Source organism: Rhododendron vialii, chromosome 7a, assembly GCF_030253575.1.
Source record: "Rhododendron vialii isolate Sample 1 chromosome 7a, ASM3025357v1".
NCBI lineage: Eukaryota > Viridiplantae > Streptophyta > Magnoliopsida > Ericales > Ericaceae > Rhododendron > Rhododendron vialii.
The window spans coordinates 3186604-3210548 of NC_080563.1; the positions used below are offsets into that span (position 1 = coordinate 3186604).

A 23945-nucleotide genomic window follows, 5' to 3' on the forward strand; every position below is an offset into this window, starting at 1 on the left:
AAACCAACAACCGTTAAAACTTAATCACTTAGGTTATTTCAAATGGTTGAAAGTTTTGAGACTCAGGTACCTTCATAAATCAAAAACACTTTCAGAGGTGACCTAATCTTGTGCTAAAGTAATGCAGTAAGGAGATTTATTGCAACTTATGTAACTAAAAAAATGCCATCACTTGGCATTTTGAATAAGTTCTTTGTAGGAAAATCCGGTTCATAAATCATTTTTCTTTAACAATTTTGGTTCATCCAAACACATGAACCATGAGTAACGCCATGTACGTGACACCACGAGTTGTTCCTTGGATGCATCTAGATTAGACAAACTTCAATAGCCGCTCCTAAAGACATCTCCTTTATATATATACCCACCAGGCAGCAAAATAAATTCTAGTGCTTCTGCATTGTTCGGCTCTGCCTTGAGCACAAGCTGCAAAAAATGACGGGATCAATGAAATCGACATTAGTGTCACGGTTTCTTAGTCTTTTCTCACAATGTACCAGCCTTGGATCTGGTCTAGTATTTGACTAACTGGATGAGCTTGGATTTTGCCAATATGGGCAAATATGGGGAAAGAGGAAAGCCCTAGTGCAAATAATGACTACATGATGGATGTTGGATATGATAGTTTTCAAATAAGTGAGGGAAATGACAGCCCCATCTTTTTTAATTGGGGGTTGGTGCTGTGCAGCTGCGCAGCACCGTGCTTTCGGCAATTCAACGGTTCAAATCACATCTCCACCCATGTTGCATCTGAGCCATTTATTACCGAGATAAAATTTGAACAGTTGGATTGCTGAACGGACGGCATCTGAGACTCGCAGCACGCAGCTGCACAGCACCAACCCCAAATTCCATCTTTTTCAGTAAAGTTAGGGCTGTATTTTGCGGACTTAGGGGGGCTGCTGTGCCTTGAGGGACAACAGCCTGCTGTTCCGGGGCAAAACAATATCGTCCCGAGCCCGAAAGCTTGATCCGAAACATTCATTTAAAAGATCTCATCACGTAATATGGCCTTGCAAAAAATCAAGTCGATCAAACATCGATAACCTTGTGAGCAAATCACTTTTTTGACTGAATTTTTGACTAAATATTTTAGACATTTCTAACAGCACTGAAAACAAATGATTCGTTCACTAAGTTATTGATGTTCGATTGACTTGATTGTTAACAGGACTATAGTAAGCGCTGAGATCTTTCAAGTGAACATTTCAGATCAAGTTTCCCGGCTCGAGACGATATTGTTTTTTCCCGAGACAACAGGTTGCTGTCTCTCGAGGCACAGCAGCCCCCAACTCCGTATTTTGCTACCAAAAACCGAACCTTTCTGGGAGGGAATTAAATACAGTGATCAAGGGTATTAATGACCTAACCAAATCCGTTAGCCAATACTTACTATTTGCAAACAAAAGTGTAGGAGCACAAAACTAACGTGACGACAAAGTTTCATGTATCTCTAAAATAAAAAGGATCTCTGTCTTCTGTTATCACTGCCAACTACGTATCTCTGCATGAGAGAGAAAGAAGAGAGAGAGAGGACCATGAAGGGTCAAATCAAGAAATAAAAAGTTTTGTCACTTTTTATTGTAATAATTCCTTCATGATTTGTATGTTTGGAATTATGTTGTTTTGTTGTCAACCCTTGCACGGTATCACAGAGAAAAGCAAAATCTATCCGGAATGCTGCAAAGCAGCTCCATGTAGAGCATTTTGCAGGGTATAATCGGATTATTCATCGCGATAATCAATAGTTCGAATTGAAAAATAAATCCTTCCAAAAAAGAGTTAACTTTTTTTTTTGAAAGAGTTTGTTTTTAATCCAAATCGTTGAAAACAATTTGGACGGCTGTGATAGGACATTACAGCGCTCTACAAGGAGCTGCTTTGCAGTTCCTCCGGATTTGATTGCAGAAGCTTCCTCTCCTTACATTACAAGTTTTCTTGTTGATAATTCAAATGCTTAGCAAAAAAAACTTTCCCATGTTTAATATGAGGAGTTAATGGTTAATAATGCTTATAAGTTTAGAAATGCCGAGCAAAAAAAAACATGATTTTTTCACATGTTATTTGTTAATGATTTGTGAAAAATTACCTCTCCTTCTAAGAGCTTATATAAGTTTCTAAGATTAGTTAACGATTAATAATTTAATATCGTATCAAAACAAAATACATAAGGCATTTGATACTAAGTGTCTACCAAATAGTAGAGGAGAGCCAAGCTAAAAACTTAAGTTGTTATTAAAGAGGAGAATAACTTCTTGTTTTTATGTTTATTATGTCATCGAGAGGGAAGCGGAGATCCTGTAGTTCAAGGGTGTACTATAGCATTATCCGAATCATTTATCTCTACAATTAATGATTCAAATTTCAAAAATGTATTACAAAGTCCCCGAATCCACTCAACAAGTATTTTTTTGGATAAGCACACTCAACAAGTATTATCCTCTCAAAAGAGAAATACGAGGCATAAAAGTTCAAAAGTTCAACCGTCCAAAAAATAGAAAAATAAATTAGTGTTTAAGGCCCCATTAGATGCTGCATTAGGAAGGGGGCTTAACTCATCAGGCGTATGAGGGGTGATGTGACAATTTTGGCATGGTTTGGATTCCCCATTTACGAGGTATTAGAGCATCTTCAGCCTTGACCCATTTTAAGACTCAAATTTAAAAATGAGGCAAAAATTACAAAAATCTTTCTCCAATCGTTGACCCAAATCCTTTCCTATTTTAGATTTTATCTATTTTTTTGCCCAAATCTGAGACAACTTTTGCCTTGACCCATTTCTCCAACGGCTAGTTAGAGAGAGAGAAAGAGAAAGAGGGAGGAGGAGGGAGAGAGAGAGAACCTCGTTGGCAGTGGCGGCAGGCCGAGGGCCGACGGTCTGAGAGGTGATGCAAAAAGTGGCAATGGCGTTGTGACCTCTAAGCCGTCTTGGGTCCCTCAGAGTTGTCGTTATCTTCTGACCTCTGATGATGATGAACGAGTTTCAGAGTTGATTGTTTTACCTTATTTACCATTATGCCATTAAGAATAAAATGTATATATATTTGGGTAAAATTTGGGTTTAATGGTTGGAGATGTGTCTACCCAAAATGAGTTTTTACCCAAAATTTGACTCAAATTTGAAGAAAAATATGGATGAAGGCTGGAGATGCTCATAACTAATCCCTCCTCCAATTTAATCCCCTTGTAGCCGGAATCGAGGCCATAATTTAGCGAGGGTGGATGAGGCCCTCCTCATCCTCCTCTCCCTCACATTATCAGTCCATTTCAATACAAAATAATATTATCCCTCCATTTTATCCTTAATCCAAACTAAATCAACTACTTTTTTATTCATCTTCCATAAAAGTCATATAAATATGACCACATATTTCATAAATAATATTCAAAATTATTTTATCCATTTCCATAAATAATACGCCACAACTCATTCTCATCCAATGGAGGCCTAAAGAGTTAATAAATCGGGTCCTATATAAAGGGTTAATAGAATAGGATAGGTGCCCGCCATTTCAGGCTTTATCAATTAACCGTGGTGTAATTGCAAAAATAGACTTTCCCGAAACCAAGAAATTTTAAAAAAAGGCTTACACACACTGCACCAACTAGACCCCCCCCCCCCCCCCCCCCCCCCCCGCTCTCTCTCTCTCTCTCTGACTCTCTCTCTCTCTCTCTTAAATACAGTGAAAACAACAGGTGAATGAGCAGCCCAAAAGTGTTAGTAATTACCACCCTTACCACTCCCATGCACACGTCCTTTTCTCACTCCTCTCCCCCACCTCTGCCGCCTGTGCCCCTCGAGTAATTATTCAGTGGTGTTTGAACATCGTCATAGTCACGAAAATAATTTTGTTCACCCTCTCTAAAACAGGATTCCTACACCATATTCTATGCCTATGGTCCCTTCCACAGCCATAATACCTCTACCTGTCATATATTTTCGTGATTTCTACACATAGTACACGGTAAATAAAAGGTGTTGATGCACGTTGTAACGGTAACCGTGGACCACCAAACACTAATTTTTCTTGCCCCCTCCCTCCATAAGTACCTCCCATTCTCACACACACATATACACATGGGGAATGCCAACCAAACATTTCTCTTTCTCTCTCTACGCTCCTACAGGCCCATATACGAGCCTGAGCAACTTGTACATGTTGCATACACGTATGGATATGAAGTCCATATCAAGAACAATAAAGGCCAGACCTTTGAGAACGTAATTACACCTTATGTTCAATGATGCCAGATGGGTGAAGTTTTCATTTCAAACAGAAAAAGAACACAATTTTGTACATGTTGGAATTATTTTTGTACTGGAAATTTGACTCCCTTGAGGTGTTTGTCGTAAATTCTTCGAATTCCAATCGGAAAAGTTAAAAACTACTGAAGTAAAGAGCTGAGCTACTCCACATATATAGAGATTGTATAACAAAATTAGTTAAAATTGCAAAGTTAAACAATACATGTTGAGTTATTGTTGATCAAGTTAGTCACTATAGCAAATGTGTTATAGTGACTCGGCCTTAATAAAAGGCTTACCGCATTGTATTTTACAATACAATGTGTTTACAAGAACTCAACCTTAATATAAGGCTAGTGCCTTGTGTTAAGATAATTGGAACTTAATTTTTGTTTGTTTTGACTAACACACACACACACACACACACACATATATATATAGAGAGAGAGTTAGGTTCCGGTGAGGGATTCCTCATTTTATTAAAATGTGGGACTCCCCTTCTCGATTGAATTTCGATGATCCGAGCCGCTCAAAGTGATCAGAACATGATTTTAAGGGTCCTCGTGAGAAATCAGCAAAAAAAAATGACCGGGAAGGGCTTCATCCGAGCAATTTTCATTGAACGGTTCAAAAAAAATGCTCGGATGACGCCCTTCCCGGTCATTTTTTTTGCTGATTTCTCGCGGGGACCCTTAAAATTACGTTCTGCACACATTGAACGGTTCGGATTTTCAAAATTTGATCGGAAAATGAAAGTCCCTCATTTTGTTAAAATGAGGGATCCCTCACTTGAAAATTCCTCTATATATATATATATCTAAAGGAGTATTTAGCTAGACTGTTGTCTTAGTGACCGCCTAGTGATTTTATTCATGCTTAAGCAATGTCGAATTAGGTTATTTAACATTCCCCTCATCACTCACTTACCCAGAACCACATTTAAGCTTCAACATGTGTAGTTTCTTTTAAGTTTGCGATGTCTATCATAGTCGCTTTCATATGCGATAAACACTTTAGATTTAATTATTTTAAAAACTTATAAAAATCTCACTAGATGGAAAGATCATTCGATTATGGAGAAGGCTAAAAATAGCCCAATAGGATGCTGTTAAGGTTTAAAAAAGATATTAAAATGTGTGAAAAGTATCTAAAAGTGTGTGAAATTGTATTGAAAAATGTAAAAAGTGTACAAAAGTGGATTTTTTTGTCTTTATCTTTCCTTATTGACATCCTATTGAGTTGTCAATAGATCTAGGACCATTCGTTTATATTACATGATTACCCATTTTGTATTGAAGTAATATAAGACTGTATTGTCAATGTACTATCCACCATTTAAACCGATAAGCCTAGGTTTTAGTTTCGGAATCAGCCCCACATGATTTATTTCACTTGTATATAAACTTATCCACATGTTTTAAAAGGTTCAATACAACTACCCACATAGACAATTTGTAAATAAATTGTGCACAGATTTTGTTGTAGGACCCACCACAGGTTCTACACAATTGATCTGAGCCGTTCATTAAATGTAATTATTTTTTCAAAGGGTCTTTGCGAAAAATCGGCTCAATCTAATACCTACAGGTGTTCGATCCAATCATCTAAATTTTTATTCAGATTTCTGGATAATGAAAAGTTAGATGATTGAATCGAACACCTATAGGTATCGGATTTAGTTGATTTTTCACGAAAATCCTTAAAAAATTGTTTTACGTTTAATGAACGACTCAGATCATTCATGTGAGATCCATAGTGAGCTCCACAACAAAATATGTGCACAATCTATGAACAGATTATTTGTGTGGACAAACTTATTGTAAAAGTTTCAACTCCACTTTTAGCATAAACTCTCATCTCCAAAGAAGTCAAGATAATAAGTACGAGGCGTACAAGACATTAAAACGCATCATCCAACATGGTGTCACTAGTACGTCAATAAAAAATACAGAGTTAGTTTGGATTATTTAATTATTTTTAAACACAGTTGATATTAATGATTGGAATTAATCGTTTGTCTTGAAGTGTTGAAGAGAGAAATAAAAAATAAAAAATAAAAAATAAAAACATATGAACCAAAATCTAAAATTTCGGAAAAAACGAACACCATCTTTCTTGGAAGTTTTCTTCTTTAGTAGAATCCCATTTGCTTTGAGTCCCCATTAGATCCTGCTCATGAAGATAGTTTTCTGCTTTAGTAAAATAATAAATGAGTTTTAAGTAATTAATTTTTTAATTAAAAAAATTCATTTGTTGTTTCATGTGGCTTGGGTTTTTCCTTTATAAACTTATTTGAAGCACTATAAAATAACTTTTGGATTGCATTTATAAAAAGAACAACTCTCTCTCTCTCTCTCTCTCTCTCTCTCTCTCTCCCCCTTCTTATATGTAGTCTTGTCTTGATAACACTCAGCATTCAGGAGAAGATCAGATGCAAGGCGGTTAAAAACCCATAAAGTCCCATCGTTCTGTCAATCCCATCAATCAATCAAATCAAAGAAAAACCCAACAATTGCAGAGAGAAAGTGAAGAATCAAAAAGCATATCATCATCATCCTCAAATCATCATGTCCTCCTCCTCAAATTCCTTTTCACCGGACCACCACCAAACCCAATCCCCATCCCAGGCCCAACCCCTCCTCTCTCCCTCCTCCGACCAGCTCTGTTACGTCCATTGCAACTTCTGCGACACTGTCCTCGCGGTCTCTCTCTCTCTCTCTCTCTCTCTCTCTCTCTCTCTCTCTCTCTCTAAACCCTATCTCTATATATGTTACTCTATAACTTCATTTCTTTCTTGTTTATGATCATAGGTGAGTGTCCCTTGCTCAAGCTTGTTCAAAACGGTGACGGTTCGATGCGGCCATTGCACCAATCTATTGTCTGTGAACATGCGTGGCCTCCTCCTTCCTCCAGCTAATCAGCTCCATCTCGGCCACTCATTCTTTTCCCCTCAGAATCTTCTGGTATGTGATTTTAAGGGAAAAAAAAAAATTAGCTTACGGCTCATTTCATACACTGCAAAATTGCGTGTGTGTGTTTTTTTCATTTTGTGGGTACTGCAAGAATTTTGGCCAAATGGGATAGCTTTAATATTTTTGAAAAAGTTTTAGGGTTTTCAAGTAACTCTTTGCATACTCAAGAATCAATTTTAACCAACAGGGTTAGCTAGCATCAGTTAGGGTTTTTTTTGGTGGTTCCATAATTTTGGCCGAATGGGAGTTTCTTGGGGTTGAAATTAGAATTTTCGACTTTCAAGGGAATTTGTTAGTTTATTTCTTGTTTAATGTTTTTGTTCGTTGGCTATGTATGTATGTGTTTTAGGAGGAGATCAGAAGCTCGTCCCCAAACTTGTTGATCAATCAGCCCAGCCCGAACGAATCGTTCACCCCGGTTCGAGGATTTGATGAGCTTCCTAAGCCCCCGGCGGCTAACCGACGTGAGATTAATCACATTCATTCATATATAGTGCTTTAATATGAATCTTGGTTAATTATAATGTGCACATTTAGGTTTGGCAGCCATTGCAACAGTTCTTAGGTTCGGTTATTTTTCATTTCCACCATTCTTCTTTTTGAGAGAGAGAGAGAGAGAGTGAAAATCATTTGGAAAAAGACCTTCAACTCTCCCCTTTCCAATACACAGTAGTGTCTTTACAAATTGAGAAATTTTGTTTGCATGCCTACAAGGCCACAAGTTTACTCTCAAACAGTTATAGTTTGGAAATGCTTTATCAAGGAAGAATCTTTTCTACATTTATCTCATGCCTTCTTCTTTTTCTTCTTCTTCTTCTTTTTGTTCTTCTTCCACTTAATTTTTTTACTCCATCGATCTCAAGAAATTAAGGCAACTTCAACATTGCAACTATAATTAGAACCACTATACCTCAACAGAATTTTTTTTATTCCATCATGAATATTCCACCCACCTACCCTATATACAAACAGAAAACCTATAGTACAACGCTTTTTGAATCCGGAACTTATACAACAGTTGCAAAGATAGGCGTTTAACAAAACAAGCCATTGTAGTTACTCCTAGAATAATGTCTTGTGACTCTTGTCACGTGCACATGTGAATTTTTCAACATATATGTAATTTTTTTTTTATTGGCAACAATGATTTTTATAAAAACCCGACAAATGGTACATTGAGGGTAGAAGCTAAATGCAGCTGCAAAGGAAATTTGAGGCAAGCATGAAGCAAAGTACAAGCGAAAAAAGAAAGGGAAACATACATCTACTTTCAACGAACAATTGAAAAACAAAAAAAGGCAAAAATGCTCCCCAGTAATTTTTCAACATATTGTATGATTTTTCATCCAATTTTGGAGTGGATATCATAAACACGCAAATGTAAGGTGCATATTATAGCATTTTCTTATATTTGTATGTCGCCTTTCACACGATAGCTGCTATTCCCAGTTTTTTTTATTTTTATTGATCTGTACATGCTTTTCTTCAAATGGGTTTCCAGTTCTTCTTCCTTTGTTCTTGTTATTGAGAGAGAGAGAGATGGAGAAGAAAAAACGAGAGGAAAACATATGAGGAACTCTTTAGTTGTGGGGAGCAAGAAATTTCTCCCCCGGAAATCAAGAAATCATAGAATCTTTGAGTACATATTGAGAGAGAGAGAGAGAGAGAGAGAGAGAGAGAGAGATAGATAGATAGATTTGAAGATAATGATGAAGTGATGATGGAGAGAGAGAGAGAGAGAGAGAGAGAGAGAGAGAGAGAGAGAGAGAGAGAGAGAGAGAGAGAGAGAGAGAGAGAGAGAGATGAGAGCTTGGCTGCAGGGAAAAAGTCAGCGAAGTGATTTTAAAGCCTGCCTGGCTGCTAGTAATTTGCAGGCTGTGTGTAATTTTGTGTGTACTATTGTATTGTATGTGTCCAGCTCCGGAGAAGAGACAGAGAGTCCCATCTGCTTACAACCGCTTCATCAAGTGAGTCCTTTTTCACTCTCTTATTCATACAAATAAACATAATATCAGAATATTTAATTCCCTTACTAATACATACAATATGTACATAGTTTTCCCTACTCATGGATGCGGCGATGCTTATTTTTGTGATCGTAAATCAGTTATCTACCCGGATGTTCGATATTTTACAATGTCACCTTAGCATGTTATACCGAATATTGCGTGGAGTAGTAGTTTTTCTCTTCCGATAATAAGAGTAATTATATATAACACTCTCATATATAAAAACAAAATTGCATATACATTTTCTTTTAATGTTCTGCAAGTGTATGTATATAAGTATGTAAGAATAATAAAGTTGACAGTTGGTATGAAAATTAAAAATGCAGGGACGAGATCCAACGCATCAAGGCTGGAAATCCCGATATAAGCCACAGGGAGGCCTTCAGTGCCGCTGCAAAGAATGTAAGGCCCCCCCACCCCCACCCCCAAAGATACCCCTAATCTCTAGGGTTTCTTCTGCTTTAAAAATCTAGGGTTTCTTCTGCTCAGTCTTCCCCCTGCACCCGAGAAAAAAAAACAACCACCACCGCAACAACCAGGATCCAGTTTTTCCTGCTGACTTTTGTTGGTTTTTGATTTCTGTGCAAACCTGTTTTCTTGGTTTCCCTGCAGTGGGCCCACTTCCCACACATTCATTTCGGACTCTTGCCTGATCATCAACCCGTGAAGAAAGCCAACGTGCGCCAGCAGGTACTATTAGCCTCCCCCCTCGTCCTCCTCTGAACCCTAACAAAAGACTAGCTAGCATTAGTAGAGCACAATATTTCATTATTTTTTTTTTCTTCCCTTTTTGAAACTTTGAAATGGTTTTGTGTGTGTGTGTGTGTGTATGGTAGGAAGGAGATGAAGTGATGATGAAAGATGGGTTTCTTGGTCCAGCCAATGTGGGTGTGTCACCCTACTAGCTCTCTAATTAAACAACAAGCTAGGGTGAAATGAAAATGAAGAGCTGATGTTGTTGCTGCTTCAATGCTAGGGTTTCTTAATTTGGTGTTATTATGTTTTATTTAAGTATTCTCCCTCATCTAAGTATGGTCATTAGGGTTGATGTTCTTGTCTACTTATGTTGGAGACTATTTTAATCATGGGGTACTTGTGACACTTTGCATGGGTTAACTAATGTTAATGGTGGGATTGGGGAGAGGATTTAATCCTTTATGAAGTCTAAAATCTGACTTCCTAAAAATCTCTCTCTCTCTCTCTCTCTCTCTCTCTCTCTCTCCTGAATCTTTTTCCTTATCACTTGTTTCATAATCCCTACGTTTGGCTACATCATGTTTGATTATCGCTCATTGTTTGGTTGCTTTCCTGACTCTACTTCCCAGAACAATAAATAATCATGATACGAGTTTAATAAAATTTTCTTTTGCCGAGCAAAAAAATAATAGTAATAATAATAAATATCCACCCGGTTCATGAATTTCGAAACTTGTTTTCGAGGAATAATTTTCGGAACCTCAATATTTGCAGTGAGTACACATTTGTACCTTGTGTGGTATTTATGGTTAATTTTATTTTGTCTTTGGTTAGAATTTTTTAAGCTTTTTTAATTAATACTTAGATTTTTACCCAGAACTTTTGTTCAAAATATTGCTGAACATATCTGTTGAAAAGTGAATATGTTAAGAAAAACAATGAGTGTTCATATTTTCGAATCTATATCTCCAAAATATTCAAGAAATTATCGTTTTGAAAAACAATAACCGACGTTGAGATTTCAAGTTATTCTATGATTCTTTTTCTCATTGATAAGTTTATCGATGCGTGATCATTTCTGCAAAACATTTTTTGAGTTGTGTTAATTTGTAAGCATGCATGTGCAGATTCATCCTTCTGTATATATGATCACTCATGGCATATAATCTCGTGATTGTCTTATTGTCTGTCCTCATTTCTCCTTTGAGTGGATGCACAGTAACATAGAATACTGTCTATATTTAAGCTAGTCTTGATTTGGATCATGTCCCCAATTGATTGAGACACGAGGCTCAATTTAAGTTAGTTTGGTTCGGTTTGGATCACGTCAGAGCTATTTACAAGACTAATTAATCAACTCCGCGGAGTTGTTTGTTATAGCCTCACTTGTTAGAAGTGTTAATTCCCAAAACTCTTGGTTGGGCGGATGTTGAATTATTCAAATTACAATGTTAGGCTAGCAACATGTATAGTTTTTACGTTTTGAAGGTAAAATCTACTATAATTCCTGTAGTAATTTGAAACGTGGGGTAAGGCGGTCGCCCGTGCTCGTCTGTGTTGGTCCATAAAAGTGCTTCTTATAAAATGATCGATGTGGATGAATTTGATCAGATACATAGATATATCTTACCTACTCTCTTCCTTATAAGAACGGTAAATATTTCATTTAATTAAGGGGAAGCCTTTTCACAAATAGGAGTATATATACGCGTAACCACCCGCGCCAGGCCGCCAACTCACCTGCTGACCATTAGCGTAATTTCTTGCAGGGGCGGTTTTAGGAGGGTGAAAGAAGGGGCCTGGGCCTGTTCAGTTACTATATTTTTTATTTTGTTTCTTAAAATTATGAAGAATGACCCCCAACATCAGAAGCCTCAATTATAATTCTTGTAGTGTTCTTTCCTTAAGAAAACGTATACCACTCATTTTCTTCCAACACGACTTATGTAATCAACTTTGATCTTTTTTGTTATAACCAAGCTCACAGTGTGCTTCACGATTTTTATTTTTTTTTGGCATAAAAAACTCTATATATTATTAATATAAAGGATGAGATTTTGATGTTAATTTTTGAATACATGTGATTTGGTCCCCCTACATAAAGAATCTTGCATCCGCCACTGACCATGGCTCAAAAAACTTATAGCTCAGGTTAATAGTAGCTAATGGGCATACACTATAGATAAACTTATAGCTCAGGTTTCATAGTAGCGAGTGGGCATTACGTTATAAATTAGTACTACACAGGAAAAGTGAGATTTCACAATATGTTTTGTAGTGTCTGAAAACTACTGTAGAGTTTTTATTTCTTTGAAATTGTTGCCTCATAGTAAATTTTATTGAGTATTTGGTCAAAATTCATGATTACTTTTCATGTGAGAAACCAAAATAAGTCAAATAAAAAAGAAGACATGTTTGCAACGAATTTACTTAACACAATAAAAAAGCCAAAAAAACAAAAACCCTGGGGAAATAGCCAAAAAACAAAAACCCCGTGAATCTTTGTTCGAAATGTGGTTACTTTGTCCATTCAAGAGTATCTAAATTTTTATTTTATTTTTTTTAGTAACCAAAAAATTTTGGCGGACAAAAAACTGCATAAAAGCTAGATAACGACAACCGAAACAAGTTACGGAGTAAATTATTAGGGAAAATGACGGCCCATGACGTATTTTGATAATTAATACCCACCAAGAACAAGCTAAGAACATTTGTTAATGTTAAAAATATACTTGGCGGGTATTAATTATCAAAATACGTTATTGGCCATCATTTTCCCAAATTATTAGCGCATTTTGGCAAGAATGGGCTTCCCACCTTCATTTGCATCGTCGTGCAAACTTGGGCACTTTTTCTTGGGCTTATATCAAACAAGTTTGTTTGATTGAGGGGAAAAAGGCTGTGGATTAGTCAATCTAGCTTGGCCCGGCCTGCAATGAAATGGGACGGCTCCACTGTATAACTTGGTTGACCCACCGAGCTCAATCTTTGGGAGCCCAACTATTGTTAGATAGGACTATTTACTCGAGCCGGCCATACTTTTCATGTCGAAAATAAAGCAAAATATATGTAGTATTAATTTTTTTTTCTTCATAAAGAGCTATCTGGAACCAATTTGTGCGCATCTTGCTAATTCAAGGGTTCTTATGTTAAGGGACGGAGATACCCTCCAAGGGCCTAGGATTTGGAGTGTTTAACCTCTGTGGGATTCGAACATGCGATCTCATGAAAGACAAACATTTATTAACTTTCTCATTTTCACTTCCACTTGGCCAAATAATTTAAACAGAATCTTACTACTAAGTACCATTAGGCAGACAGTGACCAATTTGAGATTAGTCTAATGGTGTGTGGTTTGAATGTTAGTTAAAAAAAATAAAAGAGCACTTAAATCCACATTATTCTTTACAAGTAGGAAATTTTGTCTGCATCGATCGCACTCATCACTATCAATAGAATATTCGTAAAAGTAAATCTACAGACCAAGAACAAGATTAAAGAAAGTAATATGGAATTACCAGATTACTCCCTAAACCAAGGATCTTATTTTCTGGGCTTGCTGATATATGGGTTCTTTACCACTTCATTTGTTTAATTTTGTTAGTACCAGCATTGTTCTCGAAATGCTCCTGTACTTTGCTGTGGAAAGAATGAAGATGTCAAGACGGTATCATCGCAATTCGCAAAACACAAACACCCTTACAGAAACGAAAGGGAAAAAATAGGCTATCGTGGATGAGAAAACAACACTCGTACATATAGACACGGGAAAAATGTAGACGACAAACCAAGACTCACATAGACTAGACAACAGGAAAAAACCAAATAATGTACTCCATGCTCGTATTAGACAAGGCACATAAACAAGCCTCCAGGCTGAACGCAAGGCACACCTAAACGAGGCCTCCAGGCTAAACCGAAAAAGCCCATACCTGTTCAGTCCTTAAATCCACTTTTCATTCCAAAACCTGACGGTACAGTGGAAATTTCGTTTCCAAAAGAAGCCTCTGCCTCATCCTACCAACAAAGCACCAGCTTTTTCAGCAATGGTGCGGACATAGATATTTGGACACAAATCCTGAAACATCTGTATCCGGAGCCATCCGATGCATGTGCGACATTTGTGTCTGAATATGCGTCATTTTCCTTTCTCCTTCATGGATATGTTCCAGGACTGACAAATTTTGCCAGCTATGGTAGAACCAAACTCCGTTCAAAAAAGCTCAAGGAGAACATTTCTATTCATAGGAACGAAGGGAGGAGCATTTGCTAGTGCGGTTGTCAAACCAAACACCTTTTACCAGGAGACTAAAGAGAGCATGCATCCAATCACATACCAGACAGATTTATAGCAGAGTATATCCCATATGGAGGGGGAACCTGTACCACCTTATCTGGCATAATGTCAATCATAGGCTATAAAGAAGTTTGGGGAACTGGGCATACAGTAATTTCCAGTATAGTTCCATACCTGGATCGCGGACTTGCCCTGTCATTCTGCTCAATAATGGAAGCCACTTCCTCATGCAAAAATATTTGGATACAAGAATTTTCCCATACTCTTGTAACAAAAAAGATGGAGCGTTGAAACAAAAATCTATTTTTTCCTTTCTCATTTTCCTAAATGACCTCAACCATGCTACGGAAACTAGTTAGGAGCATCAATGCCCATGCATTTCATCAAACAGAATCAGTACAGTTCTGACTCAACAACATCGATAACTCTAATGTCATTAAGGCTACACTATAATTTTCAGTGAACACGAAGTAGCAGCAGAGAAGGTAGCTTGGCTTCACAACTGTTTTTAAGTCCTCTACAGTGAATTTTTTCTGAGATTTTCCCGACTGCTTTAAAGAGTAACAGAGGTACTTCCAAAATCACAACTGCATTTATGTACCATGTGGGGCTGTGCCTAAAAAATGCGGAGACTAAATGCTGCTTATACCCGCCAGTATTAGCGTATGAAGGAGATAAAATTCAACAGTAAATAGAACAGTTGACAGAGTTGATTGAGGTTTGGAAAAGATTTTGGCAACAAAGGATAGGAACAAGATCGAATGCAAGATAGGAAGACATACCCAGAAAAGCAATAGGAATTAGCTAAATGCACAAACTGGTGCTGTGGATTGCAGGACACTCCAACTAAATTCTTTTACTGAATGCAAAGCAGCAGATCTTGCGCAACTTGTCAGTCATAACCTACTTAAAGAGGGAATAACGTAGGTGGTCAAACGATCCAAAGTATTACACACAAAAAAAAAAAAACACAAGGGGTACTACAACAAAAGCACTAAGGAACTGCATAAGAAGGCATTTCTGAGCGAAGTTTTGATCCACGCAAAAAATTCTCCACGCAAAGTAACTCACGAAACATCTTTAAGATTGACAAACCAAACCAAACAGAGCCTTAAGTCCCAATTAATCGGTGTCAGCTACATGAATCCATTTTTTATTGAGCTTTGTCCAAGGCATCGTGTTTCATGATATTCGGTAGGTTAGAAATTACAAAGAGGACCAAATAATTTAATTAGGCATTTGAAAACAATTACAACTTTTCATGAGCCTAGACTACATACAATTTGCTAACGTATTTGTGTCAAACCAACCCCACCCCTCAACTCACTACAGAAATCAAAACCTTTACAGTCAATCTCCACAAGCACACAACCTACAGATGGGAAAACATGCAAGAATATTCCAAAACCATCAGGATCAGAAGCAAACTTCACCATTAGCAGCGGACTTCCTTCCCACAGTGCAATGAGCTAGCACTTTAGCTTGTGTACTTCCCAAATTCATCCTTACCATACGAACTCTAGCATCTTTCAATTGTGACACTTAACTGTAATTTTCAATTTCTTGTATTCTTTTGTCAAGATCGTAATGGCGAAAACCGAGCTCCACGGAAATCCTAGTCATGTACAAAACAAAGAAACAGGGACCGTTTCTGAAACCTCAACATGACCAGCCTCAATCTAGCCTTCCATTTATACTATGCACATTCAAACCTATCAGATAAACCTGAGACTGGAGTACTGTTCTCCCAACCTTAAAACCCGGTATAACCGTGAATCCCACCTTTGGTCTACTCTTGCCTGAAAAAGAACCTTTCCTGGTCACATCTTCCATGTACACCATCGAAAAATCAACCCCTCTCTCCACCTGAAAAATCTCAACAACAGGATCGAACGAATAGGCCAACTTATGAAGCAACCAAATCGAACTAGCCATCTTAATGAATGACTCGTAAAATACACTCAACGACTTCCACGAATTCAAAACCGCTTCATTTCGATCCGAATTCACGAAAATCGATGATTCCATCGTTGGGTGTATTAGTTCTTGATACTTCAGCTCGCAAAATCTCGAGAACCCACAGTTTGGATTCTTACTTAGAACCTCCATAGGATTACACGATACATGTTCTTTTAATTTCCCCAATGGAGTCCTTTCCCCTGGATTTGAGCCCATACCATTGCACACAATTCCATTAACATCCAACAACCCAAACCCTTCCGAATCAAAACCTCGAAACATACACAAACTAACATACGAAAGAAACGCGTACCGGTTGTGCCCTCTCTTCGCATAATCGACACCCGAGTGAACTGAACTCGCCGCCAGATCCAAATCCCACTTCGCTTCCTTCATCAAACCGATCAACAACTTCGAGAATCCATGCATCGATCTGGACGCCTCGCGCAGCATCGAGTCGAAAACCCTAACGGTCAGCGCGACCTCTATCGAGCTCGGACCCGAATAGCTGGATAATTTCTTTGACAACTTACCATTACCCTTACGAATTTTATCCAACTCTTGCCTTAGAGAAAACACTCTGTCGCCCTTCTCGTCGATTTCGGTCTGTAACCGATTGAACACGGTTTCTAAGCATCGGAGCTTGCTCTGATTCTCTTGTACTTGTGCTTCGGAGCAGGACCCGATCGGGAAATCTGGATTGGGATTGGGGGTAGATAGGTAATTCGTGTACCACCGTTTGATTTCGGAGAGTTTTTGGAGGTGGGAGACTAGGGTTTTATCGGTGGTTCTGATGGTGTCCTCGTGATAGGGCACGTGGGCGGTCTGTAAGTGGAGGTAGGAGGCTTCGAAGGACGAAACGGTGGCGAAGAGGGAGGGGATGAGGGAATCCGGGACATGGGTTATGGCGGGTCGGGTCGGGTCGATGTGGGTTTGGCGTTGCGCGTCCGGTTTGATGACGACGACTTTCTGGTCGGTGATGAATTCTTCGGCGGAGTCGTCTAGGAGGAGGAGTGTGTAGTTTTCGGGGTCCATGTCGGCGGCGGAGGGGTGTAAGGGGGTGGCGGGGGTGGTGGTGGGAGCGTCGTCGTCTTCGGCGAAGAATTCGAAGGTTTTGGTCTTGAATGCGAGGGCGAATTTGCTGAACATTTCTGTGATTTGGGGCTGGGAGGACCCATCGATTTCTGGCATCTCTCTGTTTTTCCTCCACCTTGGGAAGATTCTTTAGTCGTTCCGTAGAATCTGTATAGATGTATGGAGAGAGAGAGAGAGAGAGAGAGAGAGAGTGTGTGTGAAGTCTCCAGAAGTGTGCTGCTTGTGTTAGGGAGAGAGAATTTCTCGGGTAGAGGGGTTGTTTTTGGGAGTATTTTCAGCAACTGTGCTTCTGGTTTAAAGAGAGAACAAGGGGAGGGGTTTTGGAGGAGTAAATGTCACGGACACAGATGTTCCTATCGCTAATACATATTTGCACATGAAGCTGGGGCTGGCTCTCACATCGAGAGTTTGGGTATTGTGTGTGTATTTAAAGGGTTCATAATGCCTTTTTCTAGTCAGCAATTACCTAGATGAGTTGGTATGTAGAATTACCCTCTTCGCTCCTTCAAATTTGCACATGGAGGCGTCTGGGGATTTTATGGCGAAAATGGCTCTTGCAATGGAATTCATCCAAACCAATAATTTAGAATACATCTCTGTCACGATCTGTGCACGTTGTACGTGTCCGCAACGTCTTTGGTTGTGGTGGAGTGAGAGGTGGGGATGTGCTTTGGATGACTTAGAAGGAAGGTATTGTGTGCATGTTTGGTCTTGCTTGCAAGACTTTTCCTTACCTTTTTCCTTTTTATTTGTTGATTAATTTCTGGAAAATTACCCAATAAAACCGTAAATCGTCATGTCAAGGATGCGATATTTAACCTTTTCATAACATTTGATCAAAAAGAGAAATTCTGTTTGGACGTATATATATGATGAATCTCTTGTTTTCAATTCCATTTTCAACCTGTTGGACTTGTGAAAATGATGGGGTGGACTAACGTCTAACGGTAAACAGGGGAGAAGGTTAAAGATGAGATGGGACTGTCGCTTTCGGAGTGACCGACCAATGGACACTTATTTATGCAAGACCCCAAAGATTCCAAATTTTATTTTCTACGGAGTAATTATACAAAGGGGATTAGGTATAGTAAATTTTAGTACTAATATATATTACCAACTTGGCATAAAGCTAGTTGAAGGAAGTTTTGATATTTTGGAGGAAGGGCAAGAGAGTAATTTTACCTACCAAACTCATCTAGGTAATTGCTGACTAGGGAGAAGTAGAGTGAATCCTTTAAACACACACATAAATCCAAACTCCCGATGTGGGAGCTAGCCCAATTGACGCACGCCCAAGAGCCTAAGGAAGTTTTGATATAAGACTCGGATTTTCTGCGACTTTGCGATAGAACTGTACCAAAAACTCAACGCGCTTGAACCCATCACGTTCTTCTTCTTCTTCTTCTTTTCCGATTGGAATAAAAAGTATATATGAGATTTTATGTGTAAATTACTCACGAGAGTCGGTTCAATATGATATTTCTAAGTTCTTTTCAAAACGCTTGTGTTGATTCAAAAGTTTAGACCAAAATCCTAAACAAACAGTCGGGTGTTTTGATCGAGAAGTTGCTAATATCATGTTGAGCTGATTTTTCGTAAGGATGATTTTATACAAAAAGTGTTCAAAGCTGAACGGCTCCGATCATTATAGAGATACAGGGTGGGTGTCCACCTGTGTGGACTTTTTTTGGGTGCCATTCTGTCCCAAATGGTGGAGAAGCTTAGTCCTATATGTTGTTGGAAAACTTACATACTCATTATCTTCGTGTTCTTTATTGTGATGCTGATCAGGTCACATTTTACGAATGGATTATCATATTTATGTAAAACCCAAAGATTCCGAAGTTTATTTTAATTCAACAAAAGGGAGTAGGGTATAGTACCAACTTGGTATGAAGCATTAAAGCAAGCTGGTTCTGAGGAAGTTTTGATATTGGACTTGGTTTTTCTCCTGTTTGAGAGACGGATTGAACAGAAAGGGCCACGGGTCTGAATCCATTTCATTATTATTTTTGCTTTAATCGGGGTCGTTCATCTCGTAGGATTTTATGTGTAGAGTCTGTAGACTATTCCTGATAAGCATCAAGTATTCAATATGATGGTTATAAGTTCTTGATTAATTCATAACAATTGTCTTGGTTCAAAAGTTTAGACCAAAATACTAAACTATGTTTTAGATCAAGAAATTGCATGAGATCATGTTGAACTGATTTGTTGCAGCGATGACCTATACAAACAATTCCAAGAATGTAACGAATCCGATCATCAAATGGGAGCAATTAAAATTAGGGTTCTTATTACGCGTGGACTTTTTAGGACAGTTCTATCCCAAATGATGGAGAAGCGAGGTGTCAATGGAAAATGCATCCACATTGTGTTTCTTATTATGAGGTTGAGTTAACGATTAGCAATATTACTACGTGAAACGGGTATTAATTGGGAATGACTTTTAGCATGACTTCACGCTTACTTAGCTGTCTAAGATTAAGTAGTAAGGTTATTTTGGTTAATTATAATTATTATTGGGTAGCCAATTATACCCCTCTCTAAAGACTCTCTATTTTTCAATCACAGTACCACGTAATTTTAATATATTTAGGAATATCAAGAGATAATCTCTGATATTCTCAATGGGAACGACTCACTGCTAAGAATTTATGAAATTACTTATCAACTTGGTATTTTAGCTTATGTCCATGTCATTAGAATAATTGTCCTGTCACAATGACCTGGTCTGGTGGTAGGTCAGAATGGGCTCATTTGTGAGAGAGAGAGAGAGAGAGAGAGAGAGAGAGAGAGAGAGAGAGAGAGAGAGAGAGAGATTCGTCTGGTGGAATTGCATGGCAAAAATTGGCACTCTATGGAGAGTAGGTCAGGGCAGTTCCCTGAAGTCAAAAAAATGAGACCAAATAAGCTTATGGTAGTATTGAGAAGAAGCTAGCTACCACCATCTCTTAACTAAAATATGACAAAATTTGTGCAATCAACTTCCTTCACCACCGAGGTGGTAGCCCAGTTGGTGAGGGTCACTACTCCTCTTAACGCAGACGGAGATTTGAGTCCCGGCAGTTGCTCGAAACCAGTATGCGGATCAAGAGGAGAGACTTTTCACCAACCATATACTAAAGTGGTGCCGTAGTGACGACCCGTTCTCCCAAACTGTAGTTATAGCTCGAACCGGACATTTCATTGGCTGATAGAGAGCGCCTATGGTCACACCCAAAGGGAGTTGTTACGTTGATTGCGCCCTCCCACCCTTTTTTATTATAAAAAAAAAAAAAACTTCCTTCCACTTTTTTTCTTTAATCAATCATTTTTCCTCGGAAAAGGGTTTTCATCAGTTTCTCTTTCTTTCTACTCCTACTTGTTTGCCAAGTGGGAAAATGATGGGTTGAACGAGACTACTAAGATTTTTATGGTTGACAATTGCATTGTGAATCTTTCTTCATACCTTTAATGCATAGAGATTCCGTTCCACTTTCTCAAATAAATACTTAAAATTAATGGATTTAAAAAAATAATTTTTTAAATTTTTTTTTGCAGAATTTGATAAATTTCGATGAGATCTATCAATCAAGATCTATATTTCATATTTTTTTATTTTAATAAATCTATTATTTTTAAACTTGAAAATCGCAAATAAGTACTTATTTTTTAAAGAGTAAAACTGAAACGCCACCTAAATATATTGAGGCCAAGTGTTAATCCAGTTAGTTGGTCAGTTAGCTTCCCCCAATAATTAATCACGATTCGATTCTAAGGTCGAGCAGAAAGAATGTAATTTCTTGTGAATTACCTAGTCTCGCCATAGATAATTTGCCGTTAATCGGACCGGATTAATTGGAGTGTGCGTAAATTGCCCGAAGATCCCTAACCGTCAAACTTAAATAAAAATTATCAGCTCAAAGAATGAGTTCGGGGATCAGATCGGGGATTGGGACGGAAAACGGATTCAGGAATTGGGGCCGGGATAGTAGTATCCTCGGTCCCCAACGCGTCCCCATTGCCAACCCTACTACGGAGATTCGTTATCTTTGTCACAGCAATCATTGTTACTTAGTTCTTGTTTGCACGCGGTCAAGAACCAGTGGGCCGTGTCTCATTTCACATGATATGTCTACCTGTTAAAGGTACTCCATTTTGCGGATCCATGCTTACTTTTTAAAGATCTTTTTTGTCCCAAATTTTCAACTCGTTTCTTCTTTCGATCACTGACGTGGAAGACGTGGAGAACCAATTTTATGATTAATTAGATCATTTGAAGTCTCGAAAGCCCAAACGTTGTTTAATTACAAATTATTCGATTTGACAAATTTCGGACGAGCTCGGATTGAGCCCAAACTTAGTGGGCTAACTTATTTTCGCGTTGCGGTCAAGACTCGCCACCCTAAGTCGTGAGAGATGGTATTTTTCGGCATAATTCCTTCTTTTAAGCCTTCAATTTACGTTTTTTGCTATTTTAGAAAAGTTTTGAAATGTTAATACTTAGTTCGTAATTCCTTTTCAGTTGGTTCTTTATGAGAAAGTCTTATTTTTCTGTCTAATTTTTAATTTTATTATTTTTCCTCAATTTCGGGACTTTTTAATTTTTCTATTGTTTTTAGGGCTTCAGGCTTATAATAGGGTTTGTAATCTAATGTTTATGCAGCTTTTGATCAATAATATTCAGACTTTATTTCTTTATCTCATGAACTCGAGTTTATCATTCATTTTGATTAGTAGGCAACTAATCTCTTGTTAATTTCGTTGCTTCACTTATGTTTAGATGTCTCACCTCGCCTGTGTTCTTCCTCTCACTTTTGCTTAGTTTTTGTTTAGTACATGCTCTTATGTTTGGATGTCTCCGCGTTTTGCTCCTTGTTTTCTTATTTCATACGAGTAAACATTAGTACCAGCATGTAATGGTTGGATCGCTCAAAATTTAGTTCATGTTGGCTTCAAACTTGTGAAATTAGTCGAGTTGTACGTAAGTTGATTCGAACAACCAATAAGTATATGATAAAAGAATGAGTATGTTATTCAAACCACCAATCGACCCTTATTTTTGTGCGGTTTTAAGTGAAATTTTGAAAACTTGCGGCCTTTTATGCAAACATTTACTCCTTTACAATAACCAAAGTTTTGTATATCATGAAGTTAAGGTGGAGACTCAAAAAGTACTACATGCTCCGCGTATGAGAGAGAGTTGGAGAATCTGGAGATGATAACAAACATGTTTTGGGAGTCAAGGATAGACTGATCGGGCCAGGGCCCATTGAGTCCATTCCAGTCTCGTTTTAATCATCCAAAAGAACCGTACGTATGGTAAGTCGCGGTGCGCGAATCATTCATACAAGAGTATAATTTGTGTAAATCCGTTCAATATGAAACGTGAACCGAGTTTAATACGGTGTGTGTAACTTCACGATTGTATCATTCTTTTTTTTTCTTGAAAAAATACATAGTGCCTAACCGTCTAACTACCTTGTAAGTAGTAGGAACACATGTGTATATATGGAGCACATATTTTGTGACTGTGGCTGTTATTTCATTTTTTCCTTTTGTACTAATTGTTAATGAAAACACAAAAGCAAAAGGAGGAATTGAATCCTCATTACTGAGGCATTTTCAGTAAATAGGCATTTCTGGCTTCACCTTCAATGGTTGGGCCAAGCTCACTTCATTTTTAGGATGCGTTCTCTTGAACTTAACTTAAATTTAGAAATTATTTTTATTTGAATTTTTTTCGCATTTGTTAGTTTTGAGCTAAACTTTTTTGGGTTATTGATTCGTCTCAATGAGAAGAATCAGAAAAGTAAATTTTTTTTTTTACTTTTTACCCAAGTATTTTGAAAAATAACCACTTTTTAGCAAAAAAATGTAACCCACAAAAATTTGGCGCAAAATTAACAAATGCAAAAAAATATTCAAATAAGGACTAAACTCGCAAATTTAAATTAAGTTTAAGAGAACGCAGCCTTAGTACTAGTAGGTAGCCAGATGCAAGCAAATCTGCAATAAAGCCCAAGGTTCGCAGTGTGGCTGCAGTCTCCCCAGTATTCTGATCCTCTCTTTCAATCTCAGCCCATTTTGCAACTAAAAGATCGTTGGGCCAGACCCAGTTATTAAAATCCTTAAAACAGAGAAATCAGAGCACAAGTCAGGTTCAAAATGTTTTTTTTTTTCATCGGCGAAAGTCATTTGACCGAGGATTTGAACTCTAGTCCTTTTTTCTGCTAGCACCTAAGTGCACTCATGATGGCGTTGAGCCAAAAAAAAATGATAAGTTGTACAAAAAGTACCTGAAAAAATGGGGCACGACAAAATAGGGCTTTTATGATTAATGCTTTTACTTAATTTTCGAGGTACTTTTATACTATCAAATTTCTTGTGAAAAGTCTAAAAAAAAGGAACTGGATCCTAAAACTGAATAATCGGTTTTGGATTTTTTTTTTTCCAATTGCAAAAAACTAATACGTACAATTTTCATTTGCACTGGTTTTGTTGTTATTCTCATATGTTGAATTTCGTGGGATGTTTATTCAAGTAAAGACAAATAACAGTACAGTAGACTGTGCATAGCACAGTAGCCACAAATCTCTCTCTAAAAAACTCTAGTTTTGACCACAGATTAGGTAGACCAAGAATTGCTTATGAAACTTTTGTTTTGTAATCAGGGGTCCGAATCAGTT

The 23945-nt window shown here is 37.8% G+C and overlaps 2 protein-coding genes across 2 annotated transcripts; one reads left to right on the forward strand and one right to left on the reverse strand.

The window, feature by feature from the left end:
• Window positions 1–6384: 6384 nt before the first annotated feature.
• Window positions 6385–10463, forward strand: LOC131334385 (axial regulator YABBY 1). The gene is made up of 7 exons (XM_058369368.1): window positions 6385–6948; window positions 7057–7209; window positions 7568–7682; window positions 9137–9185; window positions 9554–9629; window positions 9840–9917; window positions 10064–10463. Exons 1-7 carry the CDS (start codon window positions 6814–6816, stop codon window positions 10130–10132), a joined length of 675 nt encoding a protein of 224 aa, XP_058225351.1. The 5' UTR covers window positions 6385–6813; the 3' UTR covers window positions 10133–10463.
• A 4959-nt stretch (window positions 10464–15422) lies between these two features.
• Window positions 15423–17602, reverse strand: LOC131334387 (protein GRAVITROPIC IN THE LIGHT 1). The gene has a single exon (XM_058369369.1). The coding sequence runs from the start codon at window positions 17368–17370 to the stop codon at window positions 15895–15897; it is 1476 nt and encodes a 491-aa protein (XP_058225352.1). The 5' UTR covers window positions 17371–17602; the 3' UTR covers window positions 15423–15894.
• Between the last annotated feature and the right edge of the window lie 6343 nt (window positions 17603–23945).

What these genes read in the sequence shown, in the direction of transcription:
- LOC131334387 (XM_058369369.1), bottom strand. Translation starts at nt 17,370, where the DNA reads ATGCCAGAAATCGATGGGTCCTCCCAGCCCCAAATCACAGAAATGTTC.
- LOC131334385 (XM_058369368.1), top strand. Translation starts at nt 6,814, where the DNA reads ATGTCCTCCTCCTCAAATTCCTTTTCACCGGACCACCACCAAACCCAA. An exon ending in GCTTACAACCGCTTCATCAA is followed by an intron (nt 9,186 to 9,553) that starts GTGAGTCCTTTT and finishes TTAAAAATGCAG; the next exon opens with GGACGAGATCCAACGCATCA. An exon ending in AAGCCAACGTGCGCCAGCAG is followed by an intron (nt 9,918 to 10,063) that starts GTACTATTAGCC and finishes TGTGTATGGTAG; the next exon opens with GAAGGAGATGAAGTGATGAT.